This window comes from Corythoichthys intestinalis, chromosome 17 (genome assembly GCF_030265065.1).
Source record: "Corythoichthys intestinalis isolate RoL2023-P3 chromosome 17, ASM3026506v1, whole genome shotgun sequence".
NCBI classification, from domain to species: domain Eukaryota; kingdom Metazoa; phylum Chordata; class Actinopteri; order Syngnathiformes; family Syngnathidae; genus Corythoichthys; species Corythoichthys intestinalis.
The window spans coordinates 22132692-22145056 of record NC_080411.1 but is presented as its reverse complement, the minus strand read 5'-3'; the positions used below and the strand labels follow the sequence as shown (position 1 = coordinate 22145056).

General features: G+C 38.2%; 1 protein-coding gene across 2 annotated transcripts in view; it reads right to left on the bottom strand.

The window, feature by feature from the left end:
* lpar1 (lysophosphatidic acid receptor 1) overlaps positions 1-12365 on the bottom strand; it is a 46069-nt gene that overhangs the window by 12240 nt on the left and 21464 nt on the right. For both annotated transcript variants that reach the window (XM_057819352.1, XM_057819351.1), the window contains exon 2: positions 9907-10662. In XM_057819352.1, coding sequence (XP_057675335.1) covers positions 9907-10645 — 739 coding nt within the window. In that variant the 5' untranslated portion in view covers positions 10646-10662. The remainder of the gene's footprint in view (positions 1-9906; positions 10663-12365) is intronic.

Genomic DNA, 12365 nt, shown 5'->3' with positions numbered 1-12365 from the left:
TATTTTTATTTTAATTTGCTTTTCAAGATGACATACCTGCTCTATGTGCGACTTATACTCCGGTGAGACTTATATATGTTTTTTTCCCTCTTTGTTGGGCATTTTATGGCTGGTGCGACTTATAGTCCGAAAAATACTGTAGATGCTATTATGATCCTTATTTATAAATCATCCCACTGCCCACGACACAATTGGGGATGAAAGTCGTCGAGGCTGAGGGTGTGTGTGTGTTTCGGGGAGGTACAAATGAACATGAATAATCAGGTGGAAGGCAGCCTCCAAGTTCTCATTTCACTGCACAAATGTCTCTCTCCAAATTATTTTTTTCTGACAAGTAGGTCAGCTGTACGTCCTGATAAATTAAGAAATGCAAGTCTACCCTCCACTGAGCAAAGCAGTTTCTCAATTCTGTCTTGTATTGGATGAGCTGCGATAAGGTGCCAGTTATTTAAGGGAATGGAATGCCTGCTTATTGGTGCAAATTAGAGTTCACTCCCATATCCAACGCGTCCCACCATATTTGACGCCTGTCCATGAAATCACCAAACACCCTTCCACCTGGTTGATTATTTTGTTTGTACGATATCTAGACTGTATCAGTGTCATCAATCGGACTTTTATGACTGGCCTCATTGCTTTTTCCCTCAGATAAAATTTCTTAGTTGTCTTCAATTATTCCCCAAATCAGTCTTTCTATGAACTTGGCCATGTTGTTTTTCCCCTGTATTTCACTACAGTTTCCCCATTTTCTATCATTCACGTTGTTAGCACCTCTATGTTATTTGTTTAAAGCAGTGGCCAAGCTTGGTCATGCCTCACTTCATGTTTTTTTCCTCCCTAATTGCTTCACTTCTTCCCTGTAGTACTCTTTCTGTGTTTATCTCATTCTGTGATTTCTTAAGCCAGTAATCAGCTGAGGTCATGGCCGTGATGCCACTGAAAAAAAGTCAGTCAGCAGAAAGCATTACTGTGTGCTCCTGAAATGGCTCTGTGGTTTCCCGTTTGTCCCCAGCAAATATTTTTTTCGCTTTCCTTTTCTCCACATCACAACTTCCACACATACACACTGTAGATAAGATATAATCAAAATGGTTTCTAAGTTTTCAGCACGATTGATAAACAGCCCGTTGGTGTGATTATGACACGCAAATAATTAATTGTAAATTGTGATAAAGAATGCTTCTGCTCCACCAGTAATTTAAAATAAAATAAAATAAAAAAAATAAAAATAAAAAAATAAAGTTTTTCACATTTTAAGGTTTGTTTTTTTAGTCACATTTTTCGAGTTCCTTGAAAACAAATCAATATTTAAGGCCCCTGCGTGATGGAAGATTTTCACCAATACAGACATTTAGTCTGACTTTTCACATCTGAACAAATCTTTAAAATTCAGATGTAATTTGGACATCAAGCTTCAGTCCCTTTAAGTTTAAATTTAAATTTAAAGACAGCCTCACATAAAAACTCAATCCAATGTTAACATACAGATATGACCTTTTACTTCAACATCGTTGTACTTTTTCAGTTTGAATTCGGTACTTGATAAGAAAGCCCCTAAAATAAGAAATTGGGAGAAATCAAATCAAATCTGAATAAAGCGGAAACAAAACTGAAAACAAACGTTTTACTTTTGTACAATTTCCTACGAAAGTGACTCAAGCTTGCGTTCCTTTTTTATATTACATAGGCGTTGTCAGTTTGGTATCAGAGGATAATTATGGCTTTCATTCACCAAGTTAACCTGGATAATATACAGTATAATACTTCAGGATATTTTAGTACTAAATAACAGCTCAAAAAAGTTGCAGGATTACTGTGTTTCTATAATAAAGAAGCAGAGCCTAGAAAATGTGAGAAATTGCTTTGGAAATATGTTAATGATACATTTTGAGGGAGATTATAGTTTTCTGCAAATTAGCAATTTACACCAGTTTTAACCAAAACCACCGAGTTGCCATGGTGCCAGATTAAAAAAAAAAAAAAAAGGCACACTAAGTTTCATGCAACGCACTGCATTTTAGATATTTAAGCAGTAAATATCAGGAATACTTGCTTTATAAAAATTAAATTGGAAGATTACAGAGTGTGCAGTAAATTAGCAATTGATGCATATTTAAACACAAACCATAAGGATATGATATGATTGTTCCGGATTAGAAAAGCAGCACACTGAGCATGAATCCCTTGCAATAAAAGCTTCAACAAGGCTGCATGTGATAGCTGTAATGTAACAATATATTATTGTTTCCGAAAGCAGCCATACAGTCCATGCACATTGCACACACACAACAGGTGACAGTGTCAAATGTATACCAGGCATTATCGTCTCTGGCAGTAGGTGGCAAAGTTATGCCTTCAAGTGGCAGAGTAAAAGTATATCTTTCATGGTCATGCCTAGCATTCATAGCATTAGTGTTCAAACACTTGTACAACAAATGTGTTGGCATACAGCGACATTGTCCGAGATAATCAGATGATTCATCCACAGAATGGCCTCTGCACGAGCCAACACACAACATATGGATAAAAGCTGTTGAGTTTTTGACTAAGAGGAGACACAAGAAAAGAATGAACTCTGTTGGTGTCACTCAAAAATAAGTACCAGCAGCTCAATGCACTTCAAGCAAGTGTGTCCATTGGAGAGGAAAAAGCTTCTTTGGGCAAACAGCAATGATGAAATAAAGTGCTTAGAGAGCCACAACTTAGATTTGTTCACATTAGAAACTGAACCATTATGTTCACGGAATTTTGACAGCTCACTGTTCTGTATACAGTATAAAAGCTAAATTACATCGCAAAGGGAATGGTTGCGATCCGCTGGCGAACACCAGGCGAATTAAATTTGCAACTGTTATAATTAATGTGCAGTGTTGTTAATCTTACTTTAAAAAAAAGTAATTAATTACATTTTGAAATTATTTCTCCCAAAAAGTAATTGTGTTAGTAACTCAGTTATCTCTATGTAAGAGTAATTAGTTACTTGGCAAAGTAACTGGTGATAATTTTCATGTTTTTTTTCTCAAAAAAAAAAAAAAAAAAAAAACAGGTCACACAATGTGAAGTTCAAAGAGTTTTTGGGAAAAGTGGCCCTAGCCCAATTCTTTACCCTAAACTTAACTAGACACAGGGGTATTGCGGATATTGCGATAACTAGATAGTAACCTTTGCTATGTGTGGAAGTCATTTAATGTTGTGAATCAACCGTTAAAGTTGTTAAAATTGCTCCTGTTATTGAATTAGTTCCCTTCCGTCTATTTTCGACATGTGTAAGTTTTAAAACTGTTTCATCATTTAAAGATAGATTTAAGTTAAGTTTTGCCAATTTAGGAGCATTTTAGATAAAAAGTTATTTCGGTTCGCTAGGAAGGTTCTCTACAACAGAGCCTTCCTGAGAAGTCTACTGCTTTAAGATTGCAGCTGTTTACTAACGCATCTAGTTCTTTATTATACATGTTGCTAATGCCGCAGTGTCTGTCATGTGCATCTAGTTCTGTATATATGGGATATCTACCGAAGCATCATGTGGGCGTAGTTTGTATTGGCGCCACCTAGCATAGGCAAGGCAAGGCAAATTTATTTATATAGCACAATTCAACACAAGGCAATTCAAAGTGCTTTACATCACATGAAAACCATAAAAATCACATTTAAATCAACACAACGTAAAAACCAAGACAAAAGATCGCATTTAATCACAGAATAAAAATAAATAAATAAAAATAAAACAAAAATAGAAATAAAGCAAAAACTACTACTAATAATAATCATTGAAATCAGCAATGGAGATAAGCACAAGAGGAATAGAAGGCAGGTAGATTGAAATATATAGACAGTTATGGATATGCAGTGCTAAACAAAAGCGTTTTTAGCCCTGATTTAAATGAGCTAACGGTTTGAGCATACTTCAGACCTTCGGGTAACTTGTTCCAGAGGTGAGGAGCATAATAACTAAATGCTGCCTCACCCTGCTTGGTTCTTGTTCTTGGAACATGCAGAAGACCCGTTCCAGACGACCTTAAGGGTCTAGATGTAGCATAGTAACATCGCGTTTGCAACGGCGTCATCATCCCTTGGCTCCTCCCCACTCTTGCTCTGCTCTCTCTCTTCTCCATGAGTCCGTCTTTTTCAGACTTTTCTCGCGTCAGTCAACCAACATCGTAACGCATAGTAATACACGCCTTTCCCGCCTCAGTAACGGTAACGGCGTTGCCAAGATGAGAAAATCAATTAATTATATTACTCACTACTGAAGAAAATAACACCATTTAGTAACGCCATTATATTCTAACGCCGTTATTAACAACACTGTTAATGTGCGTAGTTACAAAAAACAGGATGCATCAGCTGTGCGTCTGTCCCAGAAGGATTGCACCAGACGCAGAGTTATATTTTTGCTAGACGCCGCAAGCAAAATGCATCAATTCCGCCCGGCGCAGCACATGTGGCAGTGGAAGTTTTATCTGGCTACAGAGTAAAATATCTAGTTGATTTCAATAGATAGAACTGTTCTTCATGTAATAAAGAGGCAAGGTTTTAACTCAAGATTCTCAAGGTCATTTACATTCACAAGTCAGTCAATACTGATGATGAAAAAACTGATTTTGGTTATTAAAAACTGATTTTTATGACTATCCACACATCCTTTTTTAAGTGAATTATAAGAAAAATGCAAGAGAAGACGGCGGTCATAGATGAAACAGTGGTCGTGGATACCAGTTTGATTAATTTAATTGTCTGTCAAGAAATTTGAACTGCCCTAAATGATGTTCTGCTTGAAAATATATGTCTGGAAATATCGTTATACACCCTAATGAGAGAAGACACGATTATCTTGCCTTGTAGGGTGTGTTAAGAGTATCAACACCACTTCTACTACTGCTACCGTACTTTTCTTCTTCCTCACACTTTCAAAACTGATTCAGAACTTGGAGGGTTGATGTCCATGTGAATTTGCTTGCTTCAGAACACCACCAGAGACCTATAGTCTACACCACTTTGTGTTGAAGTGTCTGTAGCTATTACATTGAAATCATATTATTTAATTGAATAAAGCCACATCCACTGTGTGAACATGCACTCATCATCCCACCATGGCCACTTTTGTCTGAAAGGGTCAAGCGGATAAACCCAGTCTCTCCTCTTACAGCACTAATAGGCCAATTTACAGGCAATGCTGTGGGAAAGAGGCTGTACCCTTTGAGCATTGTGATTTTGCCCAAAGCCAGGAAACTTGTGCAACATGAGGAATAATTGCAGCCTCTAGTTGTTGTTGACTGAATAGATTTATTGATACACTATGAATCGAGTGTTTTAGAATTGGTTTGTGTTTCTTTTTTATTGTACGAGTTATACGTTTAAGTATTTGCCACCTCTTAACCCATTGACCTGTTGCATGTCTATCTTAATGATTCAGGATTGGCCTTTTTTTTTTTACTCTATTGGAACATACATTTACCTTACAGTGGTATGAAAAGGTATCTGAACCTTTTGGAATTTCTCACATTTCTGAATAAAATCCCCATCAAATGTGATTTGACCTTTGTCAAAATCACACAGATGAAAATACAGTGTCTGCTTTAATAAAGCCACCCAAACATTTATAGGTTTTCATATTTTAATGAGGATAGCATGCAAACAATGACAGAAGGGGAGCAAATAAGTAAGTGAACCCTCTGCCTAAGGAGACTTAAAGAGCAATTGAAACCAATTTTACCAAACATTTTAAGTCAAGTGTGTGCCCAATCACTGATGAGTGCTTTAAAGCTGCCCTACCCACTATAAAACTCACACCAGGTAAGAATTGTCTTGATGAGAAGCATTGTCTGGTGTGCATCATGGGTTAGTCAAAAGAGCTGACTGAAGATATGCGATAAATATTGTTGATTTGAAGCTGGGAAAGAATACAAAACTATCTCTAAAAGTCTGGATGTTCATCAATCGACAGTCAGAGAAGTTGTCTACAAATGGAGAGAGTTTGGCACTATTGCCTCTCTCCCAACGAGTGGCCGTCCACCAAAGATTACACCAATAGTTCAGCGCTGAATACTCAGTGAGGTAAAAAAGAACCCTAGATCGTTTGCTAACGACTTACAAACATCACTGACACAGTCCAATATCTCTGTGCACACATCAACTATATGTAAAACAATGGCCAAGAATGGTGTTCATGGGAGGACTCCACAGAGGAAGCTACTGCTGTCTAAAAAAACACTGTTGCTCGTTTAATGTTTGCAAAAAGGCCCTTTGACACTCCACAGAAGTTTGGGCAAAATATTTTGTGGACTGATGAAACCAAAGTTTAATTTTTTGGGCGTAACACACAACTTCATGTGTGGAGGACAAATGGAACAGCTCACCAACATCAACACCTCATCCCCACTGTGAAGCATGGTGGATAGAGCATCATGATTTGGGTCTGTTTTGCTACCTCAGGGCCTGGGCAACTTGCAACCATTAATGGAAGAATGAATTCAAAAGTTTATCAGGATGTTTTTCAGGAAAACCTGATGCAGTTTGTCAGACAGTTGAAGCTGTGAGAAAGAGGATGGATGCTGCAACAGGACAGAGATCCAAAACACAGAAGTAAATCAACTTCAGAATGGTTTCAGAAGAACAAAATACATGTTCTGGAGTGGCCAAGTCAAAGTCCAGACTTGAACCCCATTGAGATGCTGTGGTGTGACCTAAAAACACACATTCATGCCAGGCATCCCAAGAATCTGACTGAACTACAGCAGTTTTGTAGAGAAGAATTGGCCAAGATTAGTCCCGATCAATGTGCCAGACTGATCTGCAGCTACAGGAAGCGTCTGGTGTAAGTTATTGCTGCCAAAGAGGGGAGCCGGAAAATATTAATTGGGGGAGCCGGAAAATATTAAATATGATGGTTTACATACTTATTTTTCCCCCTTCAGTCCTTGTTTGCATACTATCCTCATTAAAATATGAAAATCTATAAATGTTTTGAGTGGTTTTAGTTAAAGCACATTGTGTTTTTTTCATCTATGTGATTTTTACAAAGATCACATTACATTTGATGGTGATTTTATGCAGAAATGTGAGAAATTCCAAAAGCTTTAGATACTTTTTCATTCCACTATACCTTACGACAGTGTAACTCAGACAGTTATGTGACATGACGTAAGTAGTGAAGAGAGGGTGGATATCTGTAATAAATAAATAATTTTAGTTCCTTGAAATTTTTGAACAACTAAAAATATATATTTTAAGGAGTGGATTTTTTTTTTTTTTTTTTTTTAAATATCCAAACGTTTAGCATGTTTGTAGCATAATGCATTTCCACTTTCTCCAGCTGATTATAGAGTTGGATCAAAATGTGTTTTCTCCGATAATGTCATGCAATTTGTTCCAGTTCCTTAAGCATATCTTTGAACAGGATGCAAGCTCATCTGTCTATGATTAAACCAATCAAGTGGTTTTGTGTTCCCATCATTGGATGACATTACATCTGCATCAGAGTTTATGTGAAAGAAGCAGATCTACTGGCCTACAGTTCTATATAAAGTAAAGAGACTTGTGAAAGGGCACAGCTACAGCACATGTCCACTCTTCAATATGTGTTTAAGTGTGCACAACCTACTTGGCCCACTACTTTCCCATTCTTTCATTGCTTCAGAGACCAAAATCTGTCATGGGTGGCTTTACAGCATCCTGAAAGCAACAAGTGGTAAATTTGGCAGGCGAATAGACATCATCTGGCCAACAGATGGGAGAAGCATGACAGGGCATCTGTAAGGGGTATATTTTCAAGAACCTCTTAACCTTTACCTCAAAAGGAAACATCAGCAAAACTCAGATTTCAATTGTGTTTAGAAACTCTTCTGATGATTGAAGATATGAGCATGCTAGTTCTATTTTAGCAACGTTATCATAAAAAAAGAAAACTACTACATATTTAACGTGTGTTTTTTGGGGGGAAAAACGTTGCAAATATTAAATAGTTGCCAGCTCAATTTTGCCACTGACACATTATCGAGTTGTATTGCTCAGCGGTTAGTTTTATGGCTAGTGAGGAGAGTTGGTATTAGTCTAAATCGTGGTCTGCACTTGTGTTTGAATATCAATTTTTGCTCTTGTATAATTGTTTTCTGTGTTGTTCAACCATTTATTTTGAACGAGATAACAGCATTGGAAATAACCCTTTGACCAAGCAGTATTGTTTAGCTCTGTTCAAATGGGACACACAATCAATCAGTGGGTACAGTATTCTACTGTGGTATTATTTGCTATGTCAAGCAACGGGAACCACATTCCTGTCTATTGGTGGGAATCTCTTGGCAAATAAACATTTTATAGGACTTACTTGACATTTACTTTATGTATTACATTTTTCAAATATTTTTATGTTTTTCTTATTATTCCAACCCTGAGTAACTTTGAAGCTTTTAATTACGGATTAATGGATGGATGAATGAATAGATGTACTCAATTCTATGCAACACAATACCAAGCACATTAATCTTACCCTAGTTTTAGTTGATTTTGGAAACAGGATAAACTAACTTTTTCTGGCTTGTTCTATGTTTCCACGGCCAGGGATGCCGGATGTGCATTTAGGTGCTTGAATTTTTGGCTAACATATTACTTTTTGCTGGTCTTTAATCGACTAATTAACGATCCTGCCCAGGGCATAGAGAGATGCGACCATTGCAAATCAGCACGTTCATTGCCATACCGTGGCAACTGAGATATACCTGTCACTCAAGCAGTGACAGCGTCGCGACATACCTACGGTGGCGCTCTCTCGATGAATGCCACATGGTACTTCATCATGTGCATTAATAACCAAACGCGATTTTTTCAATCACCTGCAATGCCAATTTTCACCATTTAAATCATTGCTTGCGAGTTTCTGTTACTGACTTACTCACAGCACACTCCCCCTACAACCTCTTGGATACTTTGTGGAGGTAAGGTAACCAGCCTAACAAATTCACAAGCAACATGTGAAATTTTAATTTGTGCGTTATATTTCCCTTTTATTGAATGCTGCTCATTTTCTGCCTTAGTAACTAACAAAGACTGTTGTATGACGTTAGCGGTTAGCATTTGTTAGTAAGTCGTACAGTAGTTTGTATGGATATAAGTGTGTGGTGGTAATTTTTGTCTTGATATTTATTTTGTTCATTTAGTCTGCTTCTGTTCTAATCCTTTTGTGTTCTTGTCATAGCAATTGGCATTCATGTTTTCATGTCTACTTCTATTGTTGAAGTGTACTTCCTTTGTCGTCCTTTTGCGTTTGTGTTTTGGCAGTTGGCATTCTTGTTTTCATATCTATCCATTATATAGTCGACTTCCATTGTTGTCCTTTCATGTTTATGTTCTCGCATATGGCATTCATGTTATTTTTATTCTTTTTGCAAAGTGTTCTGAACACGCAATTTGCTGACACTTCTCGGCCACCGTATAGTACTGCCTGCAAGTGTGCCCTCATTTTTTTTATTGTTATTATTTTTTTTTTAATCACGAGCTTTCACTGCAACCAAAGAGTGCTGAAAGCCTGCAAAATGGGAGACACAGTATGCCTATGGAATGTTTGACCATAAAACTGTCATACGTCACACACTGCTCAGCTGGAAGATAAAACAGGCACCATCAGAGCTCAGCTTTGGCAATTTACAACCCACCCCCACACAACTAGCCATACATACTGTAAGTATGATTGAATATGAAGTGGTTTTGTAAACATAACTATACCCCCCTACAGTCATAGTCTATCATAAAAGGGTATGTGGCATATGATGTCAGAGTTGAAATTTAATTGAAAACACTCCACATCCCAAACCATCCAATACACAGTAAAATGTATTTCGGAGTTTGCTGATTGAAATAAAAAGAAACATTGTAAAAACTAAATATTTTTCATAATAGGAAGATGATGCTTACCCAAAACAATCGCAACAGTTTTCAGTAATGACATCATTGTGTCTTTGTTACGCCGTGGTCCGGAGCTGTGACGTGACATCCTCATTGTTCTTTGGCGAACATAGACAAAGATGTGAGCATACAGCGTCACCATGACAACAAATGTCACCAGGTTGAAGACAGCCCAGAAGACCAGATAGGAGTTACTATAAAGTGGTGCCATGTTGGAACACGATTTGATACTACAGATACAATTCCAGCCCACACTTGGAATGGCTCCCATGACTATGGACATGGTCCAGATTATGACGATCACCACCACCACCCGGCGGTTGCTCATGCGCGTGTGCAGCTGCATGCGGAACACTGTGATGTGGCGTTCGATTGCAATGGCAAGGAGGTTTGCCACAGAGGCTGTCAGGCTAGTGTCAATCAAGCCTTGCCGGAGTAGCCATGTTGAAACAGTCAGACGCCTCGTGTTTGGTCCAGTGTTGAACATCAAGTAGAAGTACGCCAGTCCAGCAAAAAAGTCTGCAGCTGCCAAGTTAGCCATCAAGTAGTAGATGGGGAAGTGGAATCTCCGGTTGACATAGATGGCAATCATCACTAGGAGGTTGGCGAGCATGATGAAGATGCAGACTGTAATGCCAAGTCCCATCACTAAGCGACTGACCGTGTTCCAGTCAGTAGCAAGGTACTTGCCACTGCGGTTGTAGAAGAAGGCAATGGTCTCATTGTAGTAGCACTGCTCTTCGTCCATGATTGTTTGTAAAGTCTCTGAAAAAAAGAGAATACCTTATGAGTCATTGCATTTGTTCACAGCATTTACACTCTTGTTTCTCAGTGGACTACCATAATTGCATATTTTGGTTGACATGTTTGAATCCCCTGCTGACATTTTTATTTCCTGTCCTTTTTTTAATCGAGAAAATATATCTTTTGTAGTAGTTGTTTTGCCAAAACAAACGTGTAATTCATGCTATAACTTTTCCAAGGCCAGTGAAAAATGCAACACATTTAAACATACATTTAATCACTGACGGACACAAATTGCATCCAGAATACACAACAGGATGTGAAACAGAAACTGGAGGTATGCTTGTCAGTCAATGTTTAATTGTATTGGTTAACTAATATGGCAGAGGGAATCTAATTGCGTGATCAGAATGATAACATGAACAATCGGAACAGTAGCATTCCTGGAAAACAAGGTTTCACTTAGTGCTAATGTTTCATGTGTAGTTTCACATTTTACCAGCAACCAAAGGACAAGAGGAGGAAAGATAGCTCAGATAAGGGTGTGATAGGGCAAGGTAAGTGTGTAAGCAATGCCAGTAAAGTGAGGTAGGGAACACAGTACTTGGACAAATCACCTGTGAGCATTAATGAGTCGACATCCTGCTTTTTGCTCTCTGATTGCTAATCATGACGATCCAATTTTATTTACCTATATGTGCCTGGTTGCACCTAGTTATGCGTGCACCCACTCTAGCATGTGTTAGTCATGCAGAAAATGAAACTGCTGTCTGGGGGTTGCCAGGAAGACCTGGCAATGCCCCTCCAACCAAGTGGTGTGTGAGCACAGCACATCCCTCCACCCACAGCCCTAGCGAATGGGGACACAGTCAGCTCCTCACGACACAGGTGGTCCCAGAGCTCAACCAGCATTCAGGGAGAGGACGAAAAAATGCTCAGGCCTCCTAAATTATTATTATTATTATTTTTTTTTTATTACAACAATATGGACGGTTCGCCTTTCCTCCTCCCTTTCACTCAATTTAGCAAATTCTTATTCCTATGTTCCATATTCCATGTTGACTGCAATGGAAACCTAAAAACTCAAGGTCCCGAACTGTGTCCCTCATATGAAAGTGTAAGACTTTATGCACAACAATGAAGTTCAAATGTAACTCACTTATTAACCCCAATTCAAGCCAACGGCAATACAGTACTGACCAATATACAGGCAAGGAATGTTGGCAGCATACTACGGCCCACTATTTGTCAGCCAAAACGAGTGTGTGTTTGGCATGGCAGTCAACCAAAAACAGTAAAGGCTTTCTAATCAATGAAATAAACTTCATTCATGTTTGTTTATGTATCCAGTTTCCAAGTTGGGCAGATAGGACACTCTATCAGTTGTGTTTGTCAGAGATGGATGTAAAATCATGTTTCATTCACTGAATTAACAAATGATTCAGCCACAATAATACACACATTGTTAAAATATTACCACTGGGACACAGCAAGTAAGTATTGAGTTCAAAACCACACTATCCGTGGCCAAGATTCACTGAGACCAATATAAGAAAATGCATTTTTAAACTCAGTTTTTCCTGAAAAATCACCGCAGTTAAATTCAAGTGCTAGTCTTGACAGAAAATCCTGACTATTGGCTAGTGTACAACACTACAGCAATTACAGCATAGTTTCCAAATTGAGGTGAACCTGTCGAATACTACTGAGACAAAGACTACCGT